The sequence below is a fragment of the Canis lupus genome, chromosome 3, assembly GCF_011100685.1.
Source record: "Canis lupus familiaris isolate Mischka breed German Shepherd chromosome 3, alternate assembly UU_Cfam_GSD_1.0, whole genome shotgun sequence".
Lineage (NCBI taxonomy): Eukaryota > Metazoa > Chordata > Mammalia > Carnivora > Canidae > Canis > Canis lupus.
In genome coordinates this window covers 58,545,386-58,572,658 of record NC_049224.1, presented here as the reverse complement: position 1 = coordinate 58,572,658, position 27,273 = coordinate 58,545,386, and the positions used below count along the sequence as shown (strand labels likewise).

The 27,273-nt window shown below is 58.3% G+C and overlaps 1 protein-coding gene across 2 annotated transcripts in view; it reads right to left on the bottom strand.

The window, feature by feature from the left end:
• Positions 1-27,273, bottom strand: part of RASGRF1 (Ras protein specific guanine nucleotide releasing factor 1) — a 94,196-nt gene that overhangs the window by 5,688 nt on the left and 61,235 nt on the right. Inside the window, exons 14-25 of one of the 2 annotated variants that reach the window (XM_038533032.1) lie at positions 26,011-26,259; positions 25,297-25,353; positions 22,972-23,345; positions 20,717-20,842; positions 19,184-19,354; positions 18,641-18,747; positions 18,088-18,200; positions 15,955-16,015; positions 13,430-13,533; positions 11,983-12,067; positions 9,079-9,276; positions 5,200-5,279 (exon numbers count right to left, since the gene is read on the bottom strand). In XM_038533032.1, coding sequence (XP_038388960.1) covers positions 5,200-5,279; positions 9,079-9,276; positions 11,983-12,067; positions 13,430-13,533; positions 15,955-16,015; positions 18,088-18,200; positions 18,641-18,747; positions 19,184-19,354; positions 20,717-20,842; positions 22,972-23,345; positions 25,297-25,353; positions 26,011-26,259 — 1,725 coding nt within the window. The remainder of the gene's footprint in view (positions 1-5,199; positions 5,280-9,078; positions 9,277-11,982; positions 12,068-13,429; positions 13,534-15,954; positions 16,016-18,087; positions 18,201-18,640; positions 18,748-19,183; positions 19,355-20,716; positions 20,843-22,971; positions 23,346-25,296; positions 25,354-26,010; positions 26,260-27,273) is intronic. The other variant, XM_038533033.1, reaches the window with a different exon arrangement.

The following is a 27,273-nucleotide window of genomic DNA, read 5'->3' as shown; positions in this document are numbered from 1 at the left end:
CAGGGTCCGCGGCCTCCTCTCAGCTCAGCACGAAGGTGCAGGGGGCTCTGTGCATGGACTTGCAGGTGCAGGTGACCTCTGTTCCCACACCATTGGCCCTTCGTCTCCTGGGGGCCACGTGGCAACCTGCCACCCTAGAGGCAGGTGAGGCAGGGAGATGGGGGGCCCTTGCCTGCTAGCTGTGGGACCCCGGCCGGTCCCCCAGGCCTGAGGCTCGCTCACACAGTGGAGCGGGTTGCAAGGCAGTTTTGGTGACGTGCTTACACTACATTAAATACTGTTGTTCCTACGGTAAGAAGCACTGCATTTCCGTCTGGTGGTCTCACAGCTTTGGCAATTCTCTGCCCTCACTTCTTTCTTTTTAAACAAATAGCAACAGGTCTCGGGATCAGAGTGTTGGCAAATACCAGGATCCCGACCAAAATTCAGTGACCTTCTATCTGTTTATGGTGGTAACTTTGTATTATGGCAAGTAAGGTGGCTTTCCATTTACTGTCCTGACAAAGTTTTCCTTCTTATTTACATTCATCTTGGGGAAAACATGAGTCACTTATAAGGAGACTGCTACGTGAACGTAAATGCAGCTGGGGCTCGGATATGGCAGCTAGGGAGACCGGGACAGAATCGTTTTCTGAACTGTAGTCTTGGGATCCCTGGGTGGTGCAGCGGTTTGGCGCCTGCCTTTGGCCCAGGGCGCGATCCTGGAGACCCGGGATCGAATCCCACATCGGGCTCCCGGTGCATGGAGCCTGCTTCTCCCTCTGCCTGTGTCTCTGCCTCTCTCTCTCTCTCTGTGACTATAATAAATAAATAAAATTTTGAACTGTAGTCTTGACTCTTTCTTGAGTGTTGAAAATAATTTAGAAGTGTTGATCAGATTTTTTAAAAAATGGAAAAAACCAAACCGAGAAGTAGAATAAAAGAGAACATCTGAGCTCATTGCATGGACCAGAAGTATACATTGCTCAGTGAGGTTTTTGTTCCTCTTTTATGTCTATGCATTTCATGCATACTGTGGGTTGTGATTAAAAAACTCAGCAAAACTCACACGGGTCACTGGCAGGGCAATCTGGGTCCCGCTGAACCACACAGTATATGACTTTCCACATCCCGCCTGTCATCCTGTGAGTCTGAGGCACAGGCTCAGGGTGGATGGAGACACGGTTCAAAGATGGAGAAGTAGCTCTGGAGCTGCAGCTGGTGGCAGCTGGCTGGCCAGCTGTCTCTGAGCGGGGCTTGCCTGCTCCCCCTGCCAGCTCCACACCTGATGGTGACTCAGTAACCAGGGGCCGGGGAGGATCTCTGGTCCAGGAAGGAGTGGGGAGGGAGGCCACGTGGCCACAGGGACCGAACATGCAGAGTGTTCCTGGAGGTCTTATGGGGTGTCCAAGGGCCCAGAGTGGTGGGAAGATCAGGGGTTCCTCTCCTGACCTGTCTATGGAGGCTCATGGGAAACACGGTGGACGTGCAAAGTAGTCACTTGCAGGTGGCATCACCAGCCCCATTACTGCTCTGTCCCTGTTCACTGCCTTCCTAGTGAGGTGGTTAATTCAATCACATGAACACGCGCACACACGCATGCACAGCAAATTCAGACACATAACCAACCAACCGAAACCCAGAGCTGTGCCGGTGGATGTGTGGGGGTGGCGGATGGGGGCCGTGTGGGGAGGAGAGGGCTGATGGAGGGTCCCAAACGGGTGCCACTGTGTGGGGACTGACCGTGGGGAGCACCCGAATGACAAGGGAAGCATGCAGAGGTCTCCTTGTAGGCTAAACACCCAATGTCTGGCTGGCTCTGACCCTTCCCTGTGGGTACCCTGGGCCGCCTTGGGGAGGGAGGGTCTTGCCCTGGACCATGGCCTATCCAAAAGAGCTGATATGGGGTTGCTCCCTCTTCTGACAGATGCCTCACATGCCCGTATCTGGTGTCTTAGGGAAAAGAGAGAAAAGAGCCCCATTCTCCATCCTAATCACTGCCTCTGGTTTTCTGGGCAGTGCCTGGATGTGGCATGATGCTGCCTGGAAGACACTGGCACCCAGGCCTCACCTGCCTATGCTTGCCTGGGGTCCCCAACTTGATGTTTCTTTCTACCAAGAAATTTCTGATGACGTCAGGCTGGACGACAGGGATCATGTGGTACCAGCAACTTGAAGTCAGACGTGGCTGCCTGGTGGGCTTCCACTCAGTGGTCACCTCTCCCTTCTCTCCGCTCTGTCCCACCCAGTAGAGGGACGGGCCACTCTCATACCTTCCGCTGCCTCTGGCTGGGATCTCTTCTTTCCAGGGAGGGTGTGAGGGGCACTAAGGCTGGGCTGGGTGGGCCATCACCGCCAGGGCTAGGGTCCAAGCTTCTGGCACGTGGTGCAAGGAAATCGGGTACTCAGATTTTGGGGAAAAGACTGCCGTGGGGCAGGAGGGGGGTGGGGCTCAGAGTCCAATCTTGGTTTTGGCCACCTGGACACTGACTGCTCCGTTGTCTCGTTAGCGGGAGACGGGGCTTTGCTGTGTGGTCACAGGCAGAGAATGCAGGTGGAAAGAGGTATTTGGTATGTTGGAGCCCCTGACTCCTCACATCCACACAGGGGTGGATTTTCACTCCTGCGCAGGGGGTCTGGGGATGGGCTGGCGGTCAGCTAGCTGACTGGCTCCCCATGGCTGGTCCTGTCCTTCACTTCAGGCAGCTGAGGGACCTGGCTTTATGGCAGTAGCCTGGCCCCATGTTCCTCCAAATGGAGGGCTTCCTATTCAAACTGCGGCCAGTGTGCAGACATGCAAATGTGTGCTGGGTTAGGATGAGGCTGGGCGGGTGGGCAAAACCAGAACTGACCCCAAAAGGGCCGGTGACCAAATGTTACTGAAGAATTTAGATCTCAGCTAAATTCTGTTGCTCGGAGGCTCTGATGGCTGGCAGGTGGACAGGAGGGGATGGTCTCATGGGCTTCTCAGGGCTGTGGGTTTGGGGAATGGGAAGGGTGGATGAAGTCATACTCAGGGTGTCTGGGCATGCAGCCAGTGCTATAGGCGGGCCCAGGGGCATTGAAGAGGGTGGCTTCGGGGAATAGGGGTAGGATGCAGGGGTGAAGTCTTGGCTGTTGACTAGCCTGGGTGAAAAACATTTCAATGATGGGCTGTATGAAGGCTTGGGGCCCGTGATGGGGCTGAGACCCACATGGTAAGGCTCAGCATGGACTCTTTGTCCAGGCAGGTCACCAGCTGTGCCCACAGATGGCCACCTCCTTCCCTCTGGTCACTGTCCCCCACCTGGTGAGGCAGACCCCCAGGGGTTCGCATGCCCAGCTCTATGGGAAAACCACAGCGCCTCTGGAGAACGGATGCAGGACACGTTTATCCCATGTGTCCATAAAGCAAGAACCTGGTTTACATGAAGGTCTCAACCCCCAGAATGCCTGGAGACCCCGCCGCCCCATGTGGCAGGGAGCAGAGGCACTGCGACAGGCCCACAGGGAAGAGGAGACACAGCATGGAGGCCAAGACAGAACAGGGGCGGCGGTGGACGAGGAAGCCATGGGAAAGAGGCAGATGGAGAGGCACCCAGGGCAGATGGCAGGTTGGTAAATGCACGGTGGGGCAGCCCCCCACAAGCACAGCCCATGGGGAGCTCTGGGGAGCCCCGGCACAAGAGAGATGGCACAGATGGGTGGGACATCTGTCTGAGGACAAATACAGTGAGGATGAGTACGGCAATGATACAAGGGGCTGGTGAGGGACGGACCAGGTGTGGTGGGGGCAGCAGGGGGCATGGATGGGCTGTCAGTGGAGTACCTGGGCTGCCGCCAGTGGCCAGGGGTGCTGGCCTGCCCTGTCCCCAGGGGCAGTGACCCTGTGATCGGCATGATGGCAGCACAGGCGCTCTTGGCCTCTGAGTAGTCAGCACCCAGGGGTGGCTCAGGGTCTCCGGAGGGGCACAGGGGAGTGAGGGTGGGGCCGACTCAGCTCTCCCCACAGAAGGAGGACAGAGACCAGTGCAGAGGGGCCTCACACAGCAAACATGGGGGAGGGGACACCAAAGCCATTGCCTGTGCGTGGGTGGACACTGCATGTAGTGAGGGGCTGAGGCACTGCTGTGCTGGGGGAGCTTGCCCAGACCCTCTTGGGAAGTGGCCCGCGGCAAACCACAGAGCTCTGGCCTTGCAGGCCGCTCTGGGCCAGTGCCTGGCTCTGTCACTGTGGCCACTAGTGCCTCGGGTTCCTTGTCTGCAGAAATGGGGTGGGAGTATCTTGCAGTGGTGGTTCTCCGTGGGGGTGGTTTTGCCTCCCAGGGGCATTCCCGGGACGTCTGGAGACAGCTCTGGTTGTCAGAATCTGGGGAAGGAGCACTAGCATCTCATGAGTGGAGGCTGGGGATGCTGCTAAACATCCTATAGGGCACAAGACAGGCCCCATCACAGGATGATCCTGGTCTAGTGACAAGAGGGCTGAGGCTGGGAGGCTCTGCAAATGATAGGCAGGTTGATGTGGGTGCAGCGCTGTGGCTAGGGGAGGTCTGCAAACAGTGGGGTGTGGCTAGGGGAGGTCTGCAAACAGTGGGGTGTGGCTAGGGGAGCTCTGCAAACAGTAGGGTGTGGCTAGGGAGCTCTGCAAACAGGGGGGCTACGGGAGTTCTACAAACAGGAGGGTGTGGCTAAGGGAGCTCTGCAAACAGTGGGGTGTGGCTACCAGAGCTCTGCAAACAGTAGGGTGTGGCTAGTGGAGCTCTGCAAATGGTAGGGTGCAACTGTTGCAAAAACTGCCTTTCTTTGTTTCCAAGATGCCATTTTCTGTACAATGTGCTCTTGTTTTGAGGACTAATTCTCAGTTGAGAGAGGAAATACAATATCATTAAATAAACACATTGACTTCAAGGCACATCCTGATATCAGAAATACTGAAATGTGGGGAGAATGTGCAGGTCAGAGGAGGGGCATCTGGCATCACAGCTGTTGGACCCACTGGACACCAGTGAATTTCTCCCTTTCTCTCTTTCTCTCTCTCGGGAAATGTCACCAAGACTCTGGCGGTCATAGAGGACAAAGCTGACCCACCCTGGAGGTCGGGGGTACCTAGGGGTCTCGCAGGTTGACGGACGGACAGACAGACAGACAGACCTCCTGCTCCAGCCGGATGCGGCCCGTGAATGCCTCTGCAATGTGGTTCTACGATTTAAACAGTGGGGTGACAAAATGACACACACTTACTTTTTCAGAGCTTCTCTCAGATTCTTAAATCTGCCCTCTGATGATACAAGCTTTTGGAGCTTATCAATCAAAGCTTTTGTCTAGAAAGAATCAGAAGCATTTACTAACCCACGGCACGCACCGTGGCCCGAGGCACCGGCCCACACTCCACAGGCTGCCTGGGGCTCCAGAACCACCTCCATTCTGAAGGTGGGCGTTTTTGGGGACCTCCAGGGTCTGGAACCTCACCCCCCACCTCCTGAAGAGGCAGACACAGGCCCTCATTTTGGGGGCCTGTGACCATGCACACACCCTTCAGAAACAGACGTGGGGTGATTCTGGGCCCTGGAAACACCCCGCACCCTGACATCAAGGGGGCGGGGGTGGGGCTGGCACATGCAAGGAGCCCCTCCAGAGTTAAGCCCTTCCTGTGCCCTGAACCCAGGGGTGTGGCCGAGGGACCCACCTTCACCTGTGTATCCCAGGATCCCCGCAAATGTAGGAATCAAGAAAGAAGATGCAGGTGAGCTGATGCTCCAGGAGGACAGGCCACGAGGGGGAAGAGCAGGGCCGGGCCGAGGGTCCTGTCTGCTGCATGGCAGGCTGGACACTGGCATCTGTCTGAGCAGGTGTGTGTCCCGGGGGGCTGCCCTGGGCCTGGCTCTGCAATGCGGGGGGAACCCCTGTGCCTCGGTGGCCCTGGTTCCCTCATGTATGCATCACTGAGGTGGACGGTGAGCCCTGCTTTCCAGTTCCTGTCCCCAAAGTCCAGATGGTGGCCGAGAAACAGCACTAGAGGCCAGCTGTGTGCCCGCACGTGGAAGGGACACGGCCACTGGGCCGAGAGCACCCCTAAGCTCTGGGCCAGAGTCCCTCTGAGAGATCTGACCACAGAAAACGACTCAGAGTGTTCATGGTGACGGGAGAAGAGACTGTGTGACTCCTCGAGGGGATCTGCTGGCCGAGCACACCGTGCAGGTCGCTCTCTTCCTGACGAGAAGCGTCAGCACCCAGTTTGGACGAGCCCGGCTCAAAGCACACATGCATTCTGGAGCTAGTGAAAGGGGCACCCAGCCAAGGACACGGGGTCCTGCTTCCCCCGAGATGGCTGCCCTTGGCTAACTGTCCTGAGCTGCTGCCCCTCGCCGCTCTCTCCCACCTGCCTGTGGAGGAATGACCTGAGGCCTGAGGCCAGATGGAGGCTGAGAGTCCTGGACCTGGGGCCTTGGCGGGAGTGGCAAGCAGCCTCTGTGAGCCCACGGGCAAGACACCACCCCTCTCACATTGCTGGGCCTCCACTTTCACAGTCAGAAAATGGGAGTGAAAAAAAAAAAAAAAAAAGAAAGAAAATGGGAGTGAAGGCCCAGGTATTCCCTAAGGCAATGATCATTCATATCCTAGGACTGGGCCACACAGATGCTAGCTCAGGAGGCCCACAGAGGAAATATCACCCTGCCGGTGGTCATGAGAACCTAGGACGACATTCTCATTTGTGTGGAGTTTTGGTATACATTTGGCCCCAATCTGTGGCTCTGAGACGGGCATGCTTTGATTCCTTCCCCATCTGTGCTCCTCTGGGGTGGCGCTCTGTCCGGGGAGGAGGTGTGAAGCCTGGGAGGCCACAGAATTTTCCCAGCCGCTGCTTAAAGAAGTGAGTTCCAACTTGAAGCAGCTCAAGTATCTCCTGGTGGGAACAGGAGTGTCCATCCTTTTTGTGCCCAAGGGGACACAAGCCCCTGGGGTCTTGGGCATCTCTGCTGGTGGGCAGAGAAATAAGGGGTCCTCGGAATTGGTCACTGAAACCAGAGACCAAGCAGGGAGCCTGCCTTGTAAGTGGTATCGAGGACAAAGATGATGACAGAGCACCCTGCAGGTCATCCCGTCCCATCCAAGAACAGAACACTTGATGGCCAAGGCCGCTCCCGCCCAGAGAGGCCGCAGAGGACTGCCAGCCTAAGAGAGACTTCTGCTTCTACTAAAATGCAACCATCCTCCAGGGAGGCGACACACAGACCCGTAAGCCATCTGCACCAGCCGGTGGAGGGCCACCTCTGATTCTTCCTGGAGGGTGTTCCCCTTTCAAAGGAGATGGGGAAGAACAGGGAAACAGAGCCAGCAGGCCCCACCTGACTGCTTGGCTCCTGCACAGGCCTGCCTGGGCTCGGACACAATACTTTCCAGCTTTGGCCATTCAAGCAGCTGCTGGGGCTATGTTCCGGGCAGAAACAGAGCCATTCTGGTAGGTCTCAAGTATCTCATGGGACACCTGTGGAGGGGCAGCGCCCAGTCCCTGGCTGGTGTGGGCTGGGCACCATGTAGATGCGCAGATGCCCAGCGCCTTGCTGAAGGGCTGGGAGCAGCCGGCCGGGCCCAGCCGGCCACAGAGCATGCAGGCCTGCCTGTGCTTTCCAAGGCATCTCTGATTGGTGGCCCCAGGTCCTAAATGACATCTGAGAATGCAGGCCAGGCCTCACCTCTGCACCTCTAACTGCCCCCTATTTGCACTCTCCAGAGAGAACAGAAGACTTCAGGCTAGTCAAGCTGGTTCCCTCCCAACTCCGCACCATGGGTGATGCTGGAGAACGAGGCCAAGAGAGTTACAGAGCACCCCCAGTGGTGGGAAGTGTGGCTGGTCTGGGGGCAGGAGAAGAAAGATGTGGACCTGGAATGGGCCCTCAGACTCCACGGACAGCCCTGCCTGAGCCCTGGCAAGTCAAGTTAGCCTGGATGACATGGGGGTTCCACAGCATCCGGCTCAGCCCCTGGCCTCTGGAGTTCACAGCACCATGTTTCACACATGGCCAGATGTGCCCACAGACCTGAGCCCCAGAGCTCCAGCCTCTGTTCTTTCCAGGAGCGCTGACAAGCTGGCACCGTCCCCTGTCCATGCCCTGGCATGTTTGTGTGTAAGAGCAAGAAGCCCAGGCTTGCTGGGAGCAGGGCCATCCCTACAGCACGCTGCAGTCTGCTGCCATCTGGGCCAGAGTGAACAGATGTGGTGAAGGGCAGCATCCCAGGGCTTGCTGGGTTTGGTTGCTTATCTATGGAAGAGGAATTCATGGATGTGCTGCCTGCCTGGGGGTGCAGAATCGTGACCTGCCATTGGCAAGAGGATGGTAGGAGAGCAGGTAATAAAGAGAACATTGAGGGGGACTCGGTATGCAAATCCAGAGCAGTCTAGATGAGACAGGACCCCTGGAGACCCTGGGCCCCACAGAGCCCACTAGCTGTGGGACCACAGACACTGTCGTCAAACTTACTCTGCCCTTTGATGGCGTCCATCCAGCCTCCTGCACACATGCAGGCTGGGGTTGGGGCACCTGACACATGCATCAGGGAGGTGGCCCAATGGCCCCACTGTGTGCTCCTCTTAGGAGAGATGCCCCCTCATGACTACTGTGCAGGGAACTTTATTCCCAAGGAAGAATCCACATTTCAGAATCACATTCTGAATGAATAAAGATCAAGCCCACATTTGAGATCATCAACTATCCCTGGTGGCCAGAAGGGGTGGTGAAATTAGAATCCCGGGAAGGAACTTGGGAGATCATCCCACCACTGTCAACAACCCTGCAGATCTGGACTGGTGTCTGCATGAAGCCACCACTTTTTTGTCCCAACTCAAGGAGAACAGCATTGGGACCAATAATCACTGTCTTAATGCTTCCTGCTTTGGAGTATTAATTATTCAAGTGGGAATTTAAGTCCTGTGGGTCCCAGTGCCACATTTGTGGGTCCAATACTGGTCCCAGGTGATATGGGAGAAGGGGTTTTACTGGGAATGTTGGCCCTCACCCTGTCCTCTGCCCACTTAGGGATGTCCAGAGGCCAGTACTCTAGAATCTCAGCCCAGCCCAGCCCAGCCCCAGGCAGGTAATGGTGCCAGCTTCCCACCCGCACCTGCTTAGAGACTTTGAGCCACGTCTTTTTCAGCCGGAATATTGCGCTCCGGTTCATGGACGAGGTGATTTCCAGCACAGCGTTATAGTTGTGTAAGCAGCGGCATATGTCAGCCACAGCCACCCACTTCTCGATGGCGCTCACTCTTGCATTGATGTCTTCATTGCGGATGATTTCTGAAGCAATCAAGTTACTGATCTTTAAGCCCATGCAGAAAGACAAGAAAAAAGAAAGAGGCATAAATATTGCAAAGATGATAAATCACCATTATTTACAGATGATATGATTGCCTGTTTGAAAATCCCAAGATGATGCTCATTAGCAGAACAATTAACATTAGGGTGATTGGTTAAAGACTCAAGATATGAAAATGAGAAGTTTTCCTATGTATCGGCAATACCGACAAGAAAATACCATGAGGAAAGGTCATGTGTAAATTACCTAGGAACCTAAACTGATGTGAACATTGGAAGATGCTATGGGAAAAAAAAAATTACCACAGGTTTTAAACATTTAAATTATGAAGAAAAAGATCAAATTCCCAAATGGGAATATAAATATGCCAAAAAACTAATATGTGGCTTTAGTGCAATCCAATAAGCATGCAATGGGAGCTTTCTTGAGAACCTGATGAAATGATTCCATGATTAATCTAGAAGAATAAAGAAAAGCCAAGCTCTGCCACAGTCCACACCACTGGGCTTGGAGAGGACCCTACACTTTGTGGCATCCTGGTCTCACATATAAAGTGGAAGAGGCCTCCCTGCCCCCAGCAGACAGGCACATACAGACACACACATCAAATGTGGGTGGAATGGGGGGCAGCCAGGAAGCTGGGGGTGGGTGGGACTAAAGCATCATGGAACTAGGACTGTGTGGAGCTGGGTTAGTGGGAAGAGCTAGGTCGAGGTCGCCCTGTGCTTTTCTTTGCAATTTCCTATGAATCTATGATTACTAAGAAAACGTAGAAAAAGACTACTTGTTATAAAAAAAGTTAAGGTAATAAAATGACATTCATAGATGAATAAAAACTGTAGGGCTTTACTGCCAAGAAATCTTCTCAGAAATAATTTCTGCAGGGTGTGCATCAAAAGAATGGATCATAAAAGTATTTAAGAATGGAAAACACCGAAGAGAATCAGGAAGAAATGATAACACAAAACAGTACCATATTGTAACTCTTAATTACATTGAAGTGATAAAGGTTTTTCTTTTCCATAAGAAACACTGAACCCAAAACCAGTTTTACATGTAAGTTATATGATTTTTTTTTTTAAAGGAGTAGCTCAGTGGAGTCTTCCAGAACATAGAGAAAAAAAGAGTATCTTACAACTTATTCTATGAAGGGAGTAAAATCTTGATACCAAACCCAGATATGGACAACACAAGAAGGAAAATCACACACCCCATTACTATACCATGACGACGTTAGTTTGTTTCTGGAATGAGAGGGTGTGTGACTGTTAGAGAAAAATCGGCATTTACCACATCAGCAGGTTAAAGGGAGTAAACTGTAGGCCCATCTCAATACTTGAGGTGGGGAGAAAAGATAAAATTCCTATGGTAACTGCATTAACAAACAAGGAAAATAATTTCTTTAACCTGATAAAGAAACAAACATTGTCCCAAACAGGGAGATATGAGAAGCACCGTGGAACCACCCCTGAGATTCACTACCAACATTTCCACTCAGCTCCATTGTAAGGGGCTTCAGGCAGAGGGGGTGCATGTGGGCAGAGGGGAGGGTGTGGGTGCGGGCAGGGGTGGTGTACGAGGGGAGCAGGGGGAGGGTGTGGGCAGCAGGGGTGGGCATGGGCAGGGGGGTGCACCTGGGCACCTTGATGCCTCCAGCTCCCTGTCCTAAGAAGCCCCAATGCTGCAGAACCCAGTCAGTACCACTCAATGAGGCAAAGAAATTACAGGCAAAGGGCCAGAGAAAGATCTAGAAACAGTTACAGGCTGGGACATCTCCATCAGGGAGGCACACACTGTGTCTGCCAGGAATGTGGATTTTAAGAGAGATGGCCAGATGCCAGGTGGTGATGAGGGCAGCCCTCGGAGGTGGACTGCGTAGGTTCAAAGCAGGCTGTCCTGCTGTGTAACGTTGGGGATGAAATTTAGCCAGTCATAAAGTGGGAATGAGATGGTGATGACGAAGCCCACAGCACAGTGCCCGGCATGTGGCAAACGGGCAGCAAGTACTCACTTTGTGGCCTCGCCCTTGGCTCGCCTGGGTCCTGGGCACGCACTGGGGTGGGGAGGGCAAGGGATGGTGTTTCCAGGACCTGCCTACCTGCCCCACTTACTCCCTCTAGCCGGACACAGGCCTGCTCCTGCTGTTCTGCTGCTGGGTTCCCTATAGGGCTCCTCCCCTGAGCTGCAGTGCAGGCTGGGCGGGGGTGGAGTGGGTGCAGGGGATGGGGGAATGGGGGGAGGGGTCTCCTGCTTTTCCTCCTGGCTGCCCAGGACCCTCCCCAATGCGGGGTGTTTGCCAGGGAGCCCCGGCTGGGCGGTCAGACAAGTGGAGTCATGTGCTCCCTGCTTGCAGCTATCAAAGGTCTTCCCCCCAGTGGATGACCCCCTCAGGGTGCCCTCGAGGTTCCAGAGAGGCTGGGAGCGGCCCTGTGCTTGCAGGGGCTGCAGCCTGGGTGGCCATGCGGAGGCTGCCTGGACAGGTGGTCCTCAAGCCACGGGGGTGGGCAGCCAGCAGACCCCAGGCGTCGGCCCGAGGAGCTTCGGTCTCCCTGTGTCTAGTGTGGGCTCACAGCCTTCATCCCTTAGGCTGGGTGTGAGATTGTGACAGATCACAGGGTCCAGCGATGAAGAACCCGGAGAGGGAGGCACGCCCCCCCCAAGGCCACCCCCCCCCGCTCCGCCCCAGCCCCCTGCCATCCCTGTACTCACGTCATTGAAATGCTTGGTGGTTTTCATGATGTAGGGCGTCCGCTCGTTCTTCTCCACTTTCATCCAGCCTTGCCCGAAGAACTCCCTGCGGGAAGTGAACCCAGGGTGCATGAGCTCGGCCTCCCTCCCTTCCATACCTTGACTTCTCTGCTTTCTGAAAGGCTTTCACATCTCGGGGAGTAAGTTCTGCGGAGCCCCCAAGAGGAAGGGGCCCTGGGCATGTGGCCAGCTCTGCTTGTACCAGCTCAGGGCCTCAGTGGCCTCATCTGTGAGATGGGAACAAAGATCACACTTTCCCCACAGGGCTGCTGCCAGGCCAAGATGACAGACTCTGTGGGGAGGCGTGTCAGCTGCTGTGGAGTGCAAAGTTCCAGCAGGTCCTGTTCTGGATCTCGCTCCTGACAGGGACACCTGGCACCTCAGACTCACTGTGCAGACACTGGTCTGCAGACAAGGCCAGAGGGGTGAGGAGCCTATGAGCCAGCCAGCTGTGTGTTCTGGCGACGAGGACTGTGTGGGGAGCCCACAGCCATCCGAGCCTCCCAGGGAAGCTGTGTTGGCAGGGACAGTGAGGGACCCCGGTGGGCTGCTGTGGTCAGGACTTGGGGGGAACATGTGTGAGACTCTGCTTCTCCTCCCAGGGGAGCCCATCAGGAACGAGCCAGCCTTTCCCCAGAGATCCAGCATGTGCCTGGAATGCCCACACCCTCCATGCCGGGGACAGCCATCGGGAGTTTCGGGGGCACTGCCTTTGGGAGAGCAGACACACCCAAAGCCCTACAGTGATTCGGGGCCTCAGATCTGGAGATCCCAATTTGGGGAAGCTGTTCTCGGACAGTTGTCAGAAGCTCACAAAAACACTTAGTTACGAGGAGGTTTACCTCGGCTTTACACATAAACGTGGATCCTGAACACCACCCCAGGCTTCGTGGCCTGTTGGGGAGAGCCGTGTCCTTGTGACGATGCCGTGTATGAACACCATTTGCGCTGTTAGCTGAAGGAGGGGTAGGCGCTCATTTAAACAGCGGGACTACTGCTAGTACCTGGGGGTGACCGAGGCAATGCCAGGCCTCGGGGCTTCTTCAAACTCCAGAGCTGTGCCCTCACTCTGTTCCTGAGGTGCACGTGTGTGCACACGTACACTCACTCTTTTCTGCATAAACACTCCTGTTCTAGAGCCCCGGAGTAGGAGCACCGAGTTGGAGATGCTTCTGGAATACTTACTGTGTGTGCCTGTGTGCGTGTGCGTGTGCGTGCATGTGTGTGTGCAGAACGTGAGGTCAGGACAGAGGATCCTCCTGCATCCCTGCCCACACGCACATTTCTGTTCCCCTGCAGAGAAGTCAGGTGGCTGTGGAAGCCTAGCACCTTCCAGGGATGCATCAAGGCAGGTCCCTGGCCGGGGGAGAGGTGGCAAGAGGAGGGCCTGGTGCCCGCACCCACTCACTCGTAAGGGATCTTCTTGAAGACCAGGTGGTCCAGCAGGGTCAGCTGCTCCGCTATCTCCAGGGCCGAGTGGTTTTCAAAGGGCTCTGCCTTCACGCCTTCGGCCTGAGGGGAGTTAAGTCCTGAATTAGGCCCTCCTGGATTTCTGGCAGCTTCTCTGCTGTAATCTTGGCCTAGGTTCTGGGGGCTGGGGGAGGGCACTGAGGGAAGGGACGATCTGCTGTGCCCTGAGCGGTGCAAGCCTGTGCTCCCCGAGCCAGCTCGCAGGAGGCTACCTTCCCTGGCTCAGGAATGAGACAACAGAGGCTCCCAGAGGACCCTACTGGCCCACGTCACTCGGCAGGAAATGTGCCGGAGCCCCGGCTAGGACTCCCAGGCTCCCAGTGACCTGTCCCTCCCTATAGGTTCTGTCTGCATTGGTAGCTGCCTCCACATTTCCTTTTAAAACTCATCATCAGGTATGAATTCACAGATGTGATCCCCCTGGGGCACCCAGAAAATGGCAGTCTGGCCTTTGTCTTGGAGTTTCCATGTCTCTGGTCATGTCCCCTACAGGAGAGGGGCCTGTATCTACAGGGGAGAGGCCTGTGTCCATGGGGGAGGGGCCTGTATCTATAGGGGTGGGGCCTGTGTCCACAGGGGAGGGGCCTGTGTCCATAGGGGAGGGGCCTGTGTCCTCAGGGGAGGGGCCTGTGTCCATGAGGGAGGAGCCTTGCCCACAAGGGAAGGACCTGTGTCCATGGGGGAGGGGCCTGTGTTCACAAGGGAGGAGTCAGGAGTGAGGCTCAACCCCTGGCCTCCAGCCGGGCCACAGGGCACAGAGGGGCCAGCTGTCCTGCCCAGAGGCCCCAGGGGCTGGGCTGAGCTCTCCCAAAGCTGCACTGATCACAAGGGAACAGGGTCTACCCCATATCGAGGGGGCAAGCCCACCTCCTAGACTGCCTGCCCCCCTCACCCCTTCTTCAACAAATAGCCACAAAGGGCTGCTCGCAGGTCCTGGCCAGACACTGGACACGGAAGCAGCAGAGAACACAGTCCCTGCTCCAGGGAGCTGCAGCCACAGGGCAGGCAGGGACAGAATGTAGGGAAGCAGAGGAAGGACCTCCCGCTGCAGCCTGTGAGTGTGTGCACTGGGGTGTCCATGGTCCCGGGCATGCTGACCCCGGGCCAGAGGCCTTCATGTAGGACTACAGGGACATGATGGCATCGGGGAGGGACAAGTTCTCAGAAGGTAGTGGGGACACGGGGGCAGGAGCAGCAGGTGCCAAGCAGGCCACTGTGATTGGGGGTAAGGACTCTCATGGGGAGGGAGCCCCCGCAGGAGGTGAGCAGCACAGCCCACTCTCCCGGGCTCGGGATGGCTGGACTGAAGGCCTGAGGACCAGCAGCTGGCCCGGGCTGGGGAGAGGCCTGGCCAGGAGCAGCTGACCCTGCTCCCCCACTCACCCCAGAGACAAGGCGACCCTGGAAGAGAGAATGGAAGCATGCCTGCCCCCACCTATCTCGGGGCCTGTCCAGGTCTTCCCATGAGAAGCCCTTGGCCCTTGGGCTCTCTGGTGAGGCCTCTAGGGCCTCCTCTGCACAGGATGTGCCCCCACAGGCTTGGGGCCCTGGGAACAAGTCAGGGCTGAGGGTAGCTCCTGCGGCGCTTTGTTCTGCAAGAGCTTCAGGATGTTTGCCAGGGAACAAGGGGCTCTCCTGCTCCCAAGGGCTAAACATTCCAGTTAGCCCCTGTTGGGAAACTGCTCCCTTGCGGGGAGGCCCCAGGAAGGAGCCAGCATCCTGCCCCAAGGGTCAGTGTGGTGTCTGCATGTGAATGGGCCACCAGCACTCAGAGGGCAGGATGTGGGCCCCATGATCCAATGATGTAGGCACGTGTTCCCCTGTGCGGGGCCTCACATATGCCCTACCTGGAGACCCGGCTCCAGGGGAGGGGAGGGGAGTGGACAGGAGTGGAGGGGAGGTGGGGGGGATGAGAGCTGTGGGCAGAGGGCTGAAGATGAGGAAAAGAGAGGCAGGGGTGTAACGGGTTGAGGTCCCTCCCTCCCAAAAAGACGCGCTGAAGTCTGAGTCCCTGGTTTCTGGGAACGTCACCATGTTTGTAAATAGGGTGTTTGTAGATATGCCCAGGTTAACGTGGGTCCATGAGGCGGGCTCCTCTCCAGAGGCACTGGTGTCTCTATGATGAGGGGGACACAGGGGCAGACGTGCATGGGGGAGGTGATGCAGAGACGTGCAGCGGTGAGGATGGCCCAGAACAGGGAAACAGAGATCAGAGATTCACGGCCACAGCCCAGGACTGCCTGGGGCTACCGGAAGCTAGAAGAGGCAGGAAGGCCCGTCCCCTGAGGTGGCCAGGGGAGCACGGCTCCACCAACACCTTACTTCGAATGCCAGGCCTCCAGGACCAGGACCGGACACATTCCTGCTGCTCTGTTCCGGCTGCCCTGGGGAACCCATACGGGAGGGGCCTGCCTGGTCAGCGGCCCGAGCAGTGATTTTGGGGCCCTGGGAGGCCTGGCTCACCATCTGCGTGATCTCCTCCAGTGTGATCTGGTTGTCCCCTGGGTCCTCCTGGGTCAGAGTCCTAGGGGGCGAGATGGCACGGTGAGCCGTGTGCAGTCTGAACCTGGCCTCAGCTTGGCGGTGCCCCTCCCCGTGCCCACTGGAGCCATCAAGCCCGTGGCAGGCTCCCGCGGGCTGCCCCACCTCTGCCTCTGCGCTCTCCTGCACCACGGACGTCTCCCTGAAGGTCTGACCATCGGGATCAGCTCCCTGGCCCTCCTGGCTGGGCGAGGCCTCCTCCTGGGGCTCCCTCAAGCCCTCCTCTCCAGGCTTTGGGGAGGCAGTGTGCACGCTTGGCTCCCATTACACCCCCCCACCCCAGGCCAGGAGCCCCTGAGGGCAGGCTGACTTCTGGTCTGTCCACACCTGGTGCTCGGGCAGCAGCACGGGTGGTCCTGTGGCCGCTGCTCTGACATGTGTGTGGAACGACAGAAGGAAGAAGGAACCCCAGGCCTGGACGGCAGAGTGGGCAGGAGTTCTGTGGAGCCTTCCAGACATGGAGAAACAGAGGAGGTGGGGAGGCCCAGAGGTGGCCTGTGTGTGGGAGGAAGGAGGTGGCGTGGCCTGGGGGTGCAGGGTGCACACCAGGCCGTGGTGGGGAGTGAGGGTGGACTCTGAGTCGGCCACAGTGCTTCGTCCCTGATGTGACAGCAGCATGACCCCTGGGGCAGAGGATGAGGCCTGGGGCCCGCACGGCCTGGGTGGACAGACACAAACCCCTGGATGTCCACCCTGCAGATGGCACTTTTAGTTAAACTTATGGCCAGGTGATGGTCACACAGAGAACGTCTGGCCCAGGGTGCCACAGCTGGCTACGGTGTGCATGCCGTTCAAGCAGGGCCACCCGATACCAGGCTGCGCTCTTCACGGCACCAGAGGCAGCGTCCAGATCAAGCTCCCGAGCTGAGGGGCCTGGGGCTCTGTGCACTCCTGAGGGAGGGATAGGACCCTGGGGGCCGGCTGTGTGTGTGAGGCTGGGTGTGTGTATGTGTGTACACACACGCGGCTGCGTTTGTGTGCGGGTGTATGTATGGGTGTATGTGTGCAAGTGCGTGTGTGCATGTGTTATTTGCATGTGTGCGTGTGTGCATGTATGTGTGCGACTGTGTGTGCATGTGTGCAGGTGTATGTGCATGTTTCAGGTGTATATCCATGTGCGTGTGTGCATATGTGCAGGTGTGTGTATGCGTGCGACCAGGTGCATGTGCGTGTGTTTGTGGTGCTGGTGTGTGGGTGCGGGTGCATGTGTGGGGGCCGCGGGTGCTGAAGGTGAGGGGAGCCTGAAAGGCCCCGTGGACTCTGAGCCCAGGGGCTGATGGGCCCAAGCCGGGGCTGTGGGAAGCAAGGTGGACGTCCAGGAGGAGGAAGGCTGGAGACTCCAACTCCGGGCAGGAAGTGGTTGCCAGTCTGGGTCACAAAGGGTGCCTATGGGTGGGGGGCTAGAAGCAGGGAGAATGAGCCTGACCCTGAGCCCTGGCACCCAGGCAAGGCTTGGGGGGACGGTCCAGGTCAGCCAAGTGACAGTGGTGGGGGGACAGCGGCCTTGTGCCCCACAGCCCCGCGCTGAGCTGCAGACACCACAGCTGACCTCACCCCTGCCTCACCACAGCTCTTGGACAGGTGTTGCTCACCCATTTTATGGGGCAGAAAACGGAGGCCGAGGGAGGGGACCTGCCCGGGTCAGACCGCGAGTACAGCTCCTGGCGCCGCGTGGCTTATGTGGCCGAGAAGCTGAACTTTGCATTCCCTCTGACCCTGAGATTGGACAGCCTGGGCGCCAGCAGCTGCCACAGAGGGTGGTGTGGACGAGAGCTGGTGGCTGTACATGGAGAGGAGACCAGGCTCCCCCTCAAGGAGATCAGGTTGGGGGAAGGAGGAAGGACACATGGCCCAGCTGCTGGGGGGGCATCTGCAGAAGAGGGGTGCACGGCCTCCCCACCCCTGCCACTAGGGGCTCCTCCCCCCACATACCTGCCTGAAGCCAGCCTGTGGGAAGGGCTCTTCCCAGCTGCCTGCCCTGTGGAGGCAGAGCCTGACCCCCACCCCCTCTCCGCCCCCCTGGGCCTCCTGCTGAGCTCAGCCAGGTGCCCCCACCTGATAATGTTGGCCGCAGCCTTCCTCTCCTGGGTCAGCAGCTCTGGGTCGTGCATGACCTCCTCCAGGAAGCTGATCACCTTGCATCGCAGCTCGTCATTGGTCTCAAAGTCCTGCGGGGAAGACATGGTGGCTCTGGTCATTGCGCCCTGGCTACCTGGTCCCTGTCCAGCCATACGTGGAGGCTGGAGTTTGTTTCTGCCCACGGAGGCTGGCTGCCTTGTCTTCCTTTTCCCTGGTTGTGCAGCCAGGCACCACGGGGGCCTAAAGACACTCAGGGGTAACACCCTGGGTGAGGGTAAGGGTCATCCCTGGCTGGCTGTGCCCCAAGGCCAGCGCCCTGGGGGTGCAGACAGAGCTGGAGGGAGGGACACAGGCCCCTGTCCCCTGGGATGTCCCCAGTGAGGCCCTGGGGCAGCCCCTTTTGGGAGTGCTGGATGGCTGGCCTGGGCCTTTGCCTCTGCTGCCCTGATGTCCTGCTTATCCTGCTTGTTGTCCTGGCAACGGCTCCCGGGGGGGGGGGGGGTGGCTGGCGCTGGGGCCTCCCACCCACCTGCGAGTGTTTGGAGACCCAGTGGCGGAGCACGTTCAGGACGCGGTTGGTGGCCGCTCTGCGGATCACGAACTCCTTGTCCCCGTTCCTCTGGTCAGGGGGAAACCCTGGTGGCACAGGGGTCGGGGGGACATGAGGGCAAGAAGCCAAGCTTGGCTCTCATCGGGGTACGCAGGGCTGTGGCCGTGGCTGGGGGTGGGTGGCACCGGGCAGGGGCAGGAAGACACCCAGCCACCAGCCCCAGGGGGTGAGCGGTGAGGATGGAGGCCATGGCCTCTCTGGACGCAGTGCATCTGCCTCCGCCTCCGCTACTGGAAGCTCTGGTCCTGGAGCCCCCGCTGCACCCCGTCACAGGACCAGTGCCGTGCAGGGGTGGGTGCTGCGGGCTGGGGGCTTTACTGAGTAAGCAGGCTGGTGGGGGGTCGGCACTGCTCAAGGTGGGAGCAGTGAACCCCGGGCACCCAGAGGGGACAGGTGCCCATCGCTGCCGAGTGCAGCTGGGCTGAGCCCGGACAGGGCCGTGAGTGGCCCCCTCCCGTGTACCTGTGCTGGCCAGGGACATCCTCCGGTACTTCTCTTTGTTCGGGGTGCCCTCGTTGGCTCCCGCCGTGGCTATGGCAAAGGCAGAGGCCGCGGACAGGGCGCTGCGCGTGTTGTCCAGCTCCCGACACGAGGTCATGACCACCCCGTTGTTGTAGGAGAAGAGGGGGAACTCTGCGCAGGGAATGAAAGTGACCCTCAGGCTCTCTGGTCCCACCTGTGGCTCTTAGAAACCAGGGGTTCAAAAAAAAAAAAAGAAACCAGGGGTTCCCTCCGGAGCAGCCTCAAGGGGACAGCCTGTCTTCACTGCCCCCCCTGCCAAGGGCTTAGCAGGCGGAGGTGGGGCCGCTCCCCTGCTCAGGGCCTGGAGGGGGCGTGCCACCCCCAGGGTGGTCTCGGGGCAGGGGAAGCCCCCCTTCTCTGCTGAGCTGCTGCTGGTCCACAGGAAGTCCCCAGCCCGCTGCCCCGTCCACCTCTGCTGTTCCTTTACCCCCGCGCTCTGGGGGCCTGGCTGCCTGCGGACGGCATCGCGTGATCCCTTCCGCTCTCCGCCTACTGCGAATGAATGTCCAGTGTCCCGCGTCAGTAATTCCCACTGATGGGCTCCCGGGCCCAGGGGTGGGCTGGGCCCTGCCCTCCACGCGCTGCCCGCCCCAGCTAGCTGTGTGGCCTCGGGTGAACGGGGACGTTAACACCTACCTCAGAGGGTGTCAAGGTTACAGACATGAGTATTAGTGTTGCGTGAAATGCTACACGCCCGCCATGGGTCGTCCGTGCTAAATAACACTTCGTTTTTAGCAGTCAGAGCTGGAGAACCTGACTCTGGAAACCTTTCCTGTCATCTTTAAGTCTCTGGACGGAATTCCACACTCAGGATGAAGTAACAGCACTTACGCTGTAGCAGGCAAGGGATTTATTTTGAAAACTCAGAACTTATTTCTGATACTTGGCGCCCACGATTGGGCGGCCCTGGGACTCATGGGGTCTCCTCGGAAGGCCTGGACAGCTTGGGGATTTGGGACTCTGGCTGTACCTGGTCCGCGGGCTGGAGGCAGGAAGGGCCACCCGGGAGGTGAGCCAGAGTGCCTGCCCTGCCCTGGGCACTGGGAGCCACCGCGAGGGGACCCCAGATGCCTCAGCATCATGAGGCAGGTTTGGGGGGGGTTACGACCTGTCAGTGTCCTTCCTCGTTCCATAACCAGAAACCACCTGGCCGCTCCACGGAGCTGCCCGACCACGGATGGACCCAGCCCAGGGCTCATGAGCCCGGTTCCCCATGAACCTCCTGCCCTCCTGCGTTGGTGGCACCATCCGGTCTAGGGTTGGGGTGACTAGGCTACAGAGGGGCAGCTAATGCCTGGGCCCCGCCGTTGCCCTCGGGCTGTGATTCATGGCAGTGGCCCTGCACTCGGGGTCACTGGTCTTGCAATGGGGATGCCCACCAGCCTGTGCTCAGCGTGACTTGCTGCCCTCCCTGGCCTGGGCCTCCCGCGTCCTCTGGGAATCTGTGTGTCACTTCTGAGTGCTGAGCTGTACCTGAGGAATTTTTGCTTTTGACTGACTTTGGCGTTGTTGGCGATTTGGTTGGGGACGCCTCAGTGTCCCCGTCGTCACTCTGGGTTTGATCGTTATCGGACTCTTCCCTCACGGAGACTTCTGAGCCTGGGGGAGAGAAGAAATATGCCACGTCTCCAGGAGTCATTCATTTAAACATTCAGGCCTATAATTTATTGAAGCAGATCACAGCAGGTTTGGGATTGACCTGCGATGACGGCATGACAGCTTTATTTGCCGTGGGGCCTGTGCCAACAGGGGCCATGAGTCTCCAAGATGGCTTTTTCCTCCCCAGGCTTCTCAGACCTAAAGGGGCACATCTGGGACCTCATCAGGACGCAGGTGCTGACTTGGGAGTCCAGGGGGTTGCACAGCCTTCATGTGCCCCCAGGGGATACCCATGTGGCAGGTCATGGACCACACCCTGAGTAGTGAGGTGCTGTGCCCTGAGACCCCTCGCTGTGTGTGTGCATGTGTGCGTGTGAATGAGTGTGCCTGTGTGTACATGTTTGCGCAGTGTGCATGTGAATGAGTGTGCATGTGTGCATGTGTATGCCATGAATACAAGTGCACACATACATATGTGTGTGTACACATCTAAATATGAGTGCATGGGCATGTGTGTATGCATGTGTACATGTGTGAATGCAAGTGCATGTGCACATGTGCAGTCTAAATAGGAGTGCATGTTCAAGCATGTGTGCATGTGAACACGCGCATTATTGAGTGCATGTGTGCATGTGCACGTGTGTTTCATGTGTGTGCAAGTGCGTGAAGCATCCTCATTAGGGTGACCACCTGCGCCCCCTGCCTGGGAAGTCCTGCTTTGCCCCTGTGGTCTCATGCCTCTCTGGTCACTATAAAAAGGGTCCTGGTTTTGGCGGTAACTTGCAGTCTGCCCAACCTTGGGAGACTCGTGGTTTATGCACTTTGGGAAAAAGGGACGAGTTATGTTAAAAGTGAGCTCTTGGTCCAAAGCTCTTAATCTATCTGATCCTCAGTTTTCCTCTACTGGAAAGTAAGTGAAATTACACTGTTTTGAGATCCAGACACACCTTCTCTTCAGAAACGAATGTTTGCACACACACGTGCACACACAATTTGGTGTACAATTACACGGGTTCTCGGGCCCCTTGATCACTGGCCGAGAAGCCCTGTTTGAGACCACATTTCAGGACCGTCTTGTATGAAATTTCAGAATGTGACAAGTGCAGATTCATGGTGGGTTTAGGTCATATGGTTTACCCTGTCCTTTGCACCCGCAGGTTGGCATTTGGGGCTGTTCCCTTGGTGACAAACTTGGGTGTGCACATCACCTGTTTATTGTATGTGTCATGGTGAAATGTCACTAGGGGACATGGGTCACTGGGTTTCCTCCCCAGCCGTTCCTGTTGGCGGCGCTCCCTGCCTCCCCTCCCCTTGACGCACAGAGGAGAAATCCTGACCGACCTCAATGTCATTCCAAAGGCCTCTCTCTCAGGGCCTGGAGTGTGTGCTTCTGTGTGCATGTGTGCGTGCATGCATTCACACACATGCATGCACACTGCACCTGGGGTGCCCAGGATGTGTCCTGAGCTGAACTAAGAGAATGGACCGACCATCCAAAGAGACGCCCTCTGGAACAGTCAGGAGCATGGAGAGTAGGGAGTTTGCAGCCTGTCCCTCCTGGTCTCCGCGCTGTCCCCACACCGAGTGCCGGCTGTCCTGATCACACCATGCTCTACCCTGCTCTGGTCCTGCCTGCTCCACTGTGCTCCCTTCCTTCTGGTGAAAATCTAGATTTCCTGGAACCCCAGAAAGCCTACTCTGACTCTGCAGACAGTGTCCCCAGCCCACCTCTGGTGCCCCTCGAACATCCCTTGGACACAGTACATCAGACATCCCCACGTTCATGTGTGGCCGTGTTGCTTGGCCGCATCGTGAATCCCAGCGTGAAGAAGCTAGGTCTGGTGGCCTCTTCTCTCCCGGGCCTGCCAGGGGCCAGGTCAAGGACCCGCCCCACAGACAGACAGACCCGGGGGAATGCACGACAAAGTGGCATTGTTAGGCACCTGACCACAGAATCGCTCATCAGATGCCCTGGGGTCCCTGCAGGCTGGGCTTGCACGTGTGTGGCCACCTCCTGCCCAGACTCTGCCCGCCACCACCATCCGCTGGGACCCCCAAGCCCTCCTGCCCTGGGGCAGCCTGGTGGGGCCTGGGGCCAAGGGGATGGCTTGGCCCGCACGTCCACTCACTCTGCTTGCTGAGAGCCACGGGCTCTTCGGGCTTCTCAGTGGCCGTTTCACCTTCGTCTGGAATCTTGTTGGCAAAGCTGCTGGATACGAAGAGCTTGCTGGTGTCCAGCGTGGCCTTGCTGAAGGGGGACACGGCCGAGTACAGGCTGGTGTAGCCGTTGGAGCTGCAGCTGAGGGCGGCCAGGTCCAGGGCCTTGCCGCCCGTGATGATGGGGATGTTCAGCGACAGCTTCCGCCGGCGGCTGGGGGATGACGTCTTGGTGATGGACAGGGGTGGCGGTGAGGAGAACTTGCGCGTGGCGCGCGGGGACTTGGGAGGGTCACCATACAGAAGCTTGTTGTTCTGGCCGCTGGCGAATAAGAGCTCTAGTGATCTGTGGGGTGGGCGGAGGCAGAGACCAAGGGTCAGCGTGGGCCTGGCTGCCCTCCCAGGCCAGGGGGCTCTCTGTGTCCGCTGGGGCTCCGGGGGCGGCAGGACATAGGGGGCCACCTCGTGACTGATGCCCACCCGGCACCGCTCGCCTGGACGCACTCCTTGAACAGCCGCCTGGGAGAAGCTGCAATTGCAGAAACAGACCCCAGGGTGTGATTCGTGGAAACAGAAGCTGTGAGCAGACAGGTGCTACTGGGTGGGGGGCACAGCCTCACCGCTGGGAGCGGAACCACTGATTTGAATCGAGGAGCCTGACTCCCTCGGCCTCGGGCCTTCGCTCAGCTTGGATCTGGCCTCTGCCAGGTCAGGACGACTTTGTCCTGATTCCCTGCTAAATTCTGCATCGTGCAAGCCCTTCCGTGGATACGCTGCACCCTGAGTTGGAAACTTCCCAATATTACTTTTGGGGGACACTTCATTGGGAAACATCCCTGGTGTTTTGCTAGGATTGCAAAGGTTGCAGGGAAAACATTTCCTTTGCCCACTCTGGCTGGTTGTGTCCTTGACACCCTAGGAATCGAGGCCAGTTTCAAGTGCCACTCTTGGGACGCCTGGCATCTGGGCCAATCCTCTGAGCAGGTGCGTTTGAGTGGACACAGGGCCAAAGGGCAATGTGATGACATGGTGTGGCCACAGGTCTGCATGTGCTAGTAAGTGTCCCATCTTGTGGTCTGGGCAGGGGCATGGCCTTCCAGGGCACGCTGAGCCTATGGACGCCCCACCTCGACCTCACACAGGTCCTGAGGGTGCTTATGGATGGGGAGGCTGAGGCTCAGAGACAGGACACCGCCTGGCTCCAAACCCCAAGTCCTCTGCCTGTCACCAGGGCGCTCGACCAGACTCAGGGCAAGCCTGGGGCAGGGGTGGAAGGCGGGGTCTCCCAGCAATCCTGGTTGTGCCCCTACCTCCTCACACCGGGGCCCACGCCGCAGGGCCAGGCTGGAAGCGGCTGACACGCATGTGATAATACACTCAGACGTGTGGACCGGGTCTGTGTTCTGCAGAGGACAGACCTTCTCTGGGCCCCTGGGAATAGTCTCCTCCACGTGTGAACCCAGCCTAGATGGGGGTCTGTCCAGCTCTCTTGGGGCCCCTGGAAAGCTGGCTGCCGAGGTTTCAGAGGGTCAGAGGAGAGAGACAGCCCTACCCTGCCCTGCCCTGCCCTGCCCTGGTGGGGCCAGAGCAGGTAGGCAGTGAGTGCTGGAGTGGCCAGGCTGAGGAAGTGGGGACACGGGGGTGCACTTGGGCAGGTGGCTGCTCTGGCAGCAGAGGTGTCGGGGGGAAGAGGGTGCTTAGAGCCACCAGGCCTTGTGGCCCCTCCTCACATCTTGGGCTCTCATTTGGGACCAGTGTGGCTGCCCAGTGGCCACGGGGAGCCAGTAGGACATCTGCTCTGCTCCCGTAGCCCTAGCGCTGAGGCTCCTGCCCCGTCTCACCCCAGGGTGAGGGGCATTCGGTGGGGGCTCTGAGGCTTGGGGTGGGCCGGCCTGTCCACGGCAGAGGTCTGGGCAGAAAAGGAAGGCCCCTGCTGGTCCCTCCCACTTCCTGACAAGTCCTCCCTGGAGCTGTGAGGTCCCTCGGGTCCCGGGCCCCAAACTTGGCAGACCACAGGGCAGCTCTCGGGATTTGGCCTCGCTGTGCTGATGACAATTCACAGCAGCCTTCCCTGTGCATCTCAGCTGCACTGCAGGCATGCCTGGGTCACACCTGGGGTCACTCCCCGCCATGCCTCTCCGTACTGCCCCCACTGGGGTAACTACCAGGTGAAGCGGGGTAAGGGCTGGGCTAAGAGGCTGGTGCCCAGCGGTGGGACTGGTGGTTGGCCCGTCTGCAAAGCCCTACTGACTCTGCCACTCTGGGCTGGCTCCTGGGCTGACCCTTCGGGTTCTCACCTGGCAGGGGCCCAGGGCTCACGGTGACCCACCGGGCCCCTCGAGGCTTGGCCAGAGCTGGGGGTGGGCAGTTGAACAGCGGTTGGAGCAGGGCAGCGAGGAGCGCAGGAGGAAAAGCAGAGTGAGGGCCAGTGCCACCCTGCCCGCTGTCCGGGCTCACACACGGGGCTGCACGTGTACTGGATGGCCCAGGGCCCTGGCTCCTGCCCCCACTCACCCCGGACGTCCAGGGCCCCTGGGGCAGGTCTCCAGCCTCTGTGGGTCCTGGCTGGCTGCGCCAGCCCCTGTGGGCCGAACAGGTGCCCTTTCTCTCTGGAGCAGGGTGGGGTCCCAGCAGGGAAGGGCTGAGGGTCTTTGCCTCTCTGTGTCCTTCTGTCCACCCTCCCACCCTCCCGTTATTCCTCCCTCACCCCTGCTTTCTGAACCTGGGAGGTGGGGAAGTGCTGCCCTCTGGGGACAACTGAGAGAGGTGAGGGCAGGGAGGGCAGGGCAGTGTTCCCTCGAAACTCCATCCCCCCTGAGGGCTTGCAGGCAGAGATGCCTGGGCCAGTCCACCCTCTCTACCCTTGCAGAGGGGTTGCCTGGTTCCTGGGGTGCCCCATGCCCCCCCCCAACTCAGGTCACAGGCTCTGCAAGCCCCTGCACGCCAAGCTCGCTCCTCTCCCAGCCTGGAAGGTCGGGAGGTGCCCGTCGGGAGGAGGCGGCACTGCCCACCTGGCGGGGATGGCGCTGATGGGCTTCCTGTAGATGGTGATGAGCTTGTCCAGGACCACGACGGCCGTGGTGAAGACGCGGTACGAGTGCAGGAACGTGTTGAGGAAGTCGATGCTCAGGAAGCGCAGGTCCGTGAGCCGTTCCAGCAGCCGCCCCACGCTGGCGTACCGGATCTGCAGCACTTTGCACGAGTTCATGGTCTTGCTGAAGCGAATGTCTACGTCATCGCAGTACAAGGAGGCGTCGGATCTGCGGAGGGAGGGACGGCCACGGGGAGGTGGGGTCTGAACCCGCGAGCCACGGCTGCCTCCTGCCCGGTCCCAGTCTCCCCGGCGTGCAGCCGCCAAGGTCAGGTGGCTGGACGGGCGGGCGGCCGACTATGGGGACGAAGACAGCCTGGGGGAACGACACTGAGCAAGAATGGGACGCTGGTTCTAGGTCCCACATACCCGACACAGAACTCCTAAAAATTCTGGACAAAATGTAATGAACTTACAAATAATGTCGCTAAGACAGGATTACAGGGAAATCTGGCCACAGATGTTCACAGCTCTGCGATTCGTCATTGCCCCAAAGCAGAGGCGACCCTGGGGTCCACCTGCTGGTGAGAGAACAGCCGGCGGGGGGAGGTCTGTCCACACGTGGAGGGTTGCGCAGCTGTGACAGGGCACCGTGCTTGGGGAAGGGCTCCAGCACGGTGGGTCTTGAGAACATGCCAAGCGAGGGAATCCAGAAACCGTCTGCGTATCATAGGACTTCATTTATACCAAATGTCCCAACAGCCAAGTCTCCAGACACAGAAAGTAGGCAGCTGACTGCCCGGGGATGAGGAACTGACTGCTAGCACGCACGGGGATTTGGGATGATGCAATCAGGCAGTGGTGATGTTCGCGCAGCATGGTGATGCACAAAGTCCACCGAACCACACACATTAAAAAACTGAGTTTTATGTTACACGAATTATGTCTCAGCAAAAACCAAGTAGGTACAAAGAAGCTCCAAGGGAAATCCTTGGGGCCAAACAGGAAGAGAATTTGGAAAACCAGCTGCTGCTTGACACGTCTCTGGGCATCAGCTGCTGGTGGACATGGAGTGTCTGGGGTTTCCACGGGGAAGGACAAGGCCTCGGGGCCTTGGGGAGGGGGTGTTGGAGCGAGGCCTCCATAGAAGGTGGAGGCCCGGGTAGTGGCCTCAGAAGGTCTACCTGGGAGAGGGAGATGGAGCCCAGGCTCTGCGTGTGGGGGGGAGGGGAAGAGGACGGAA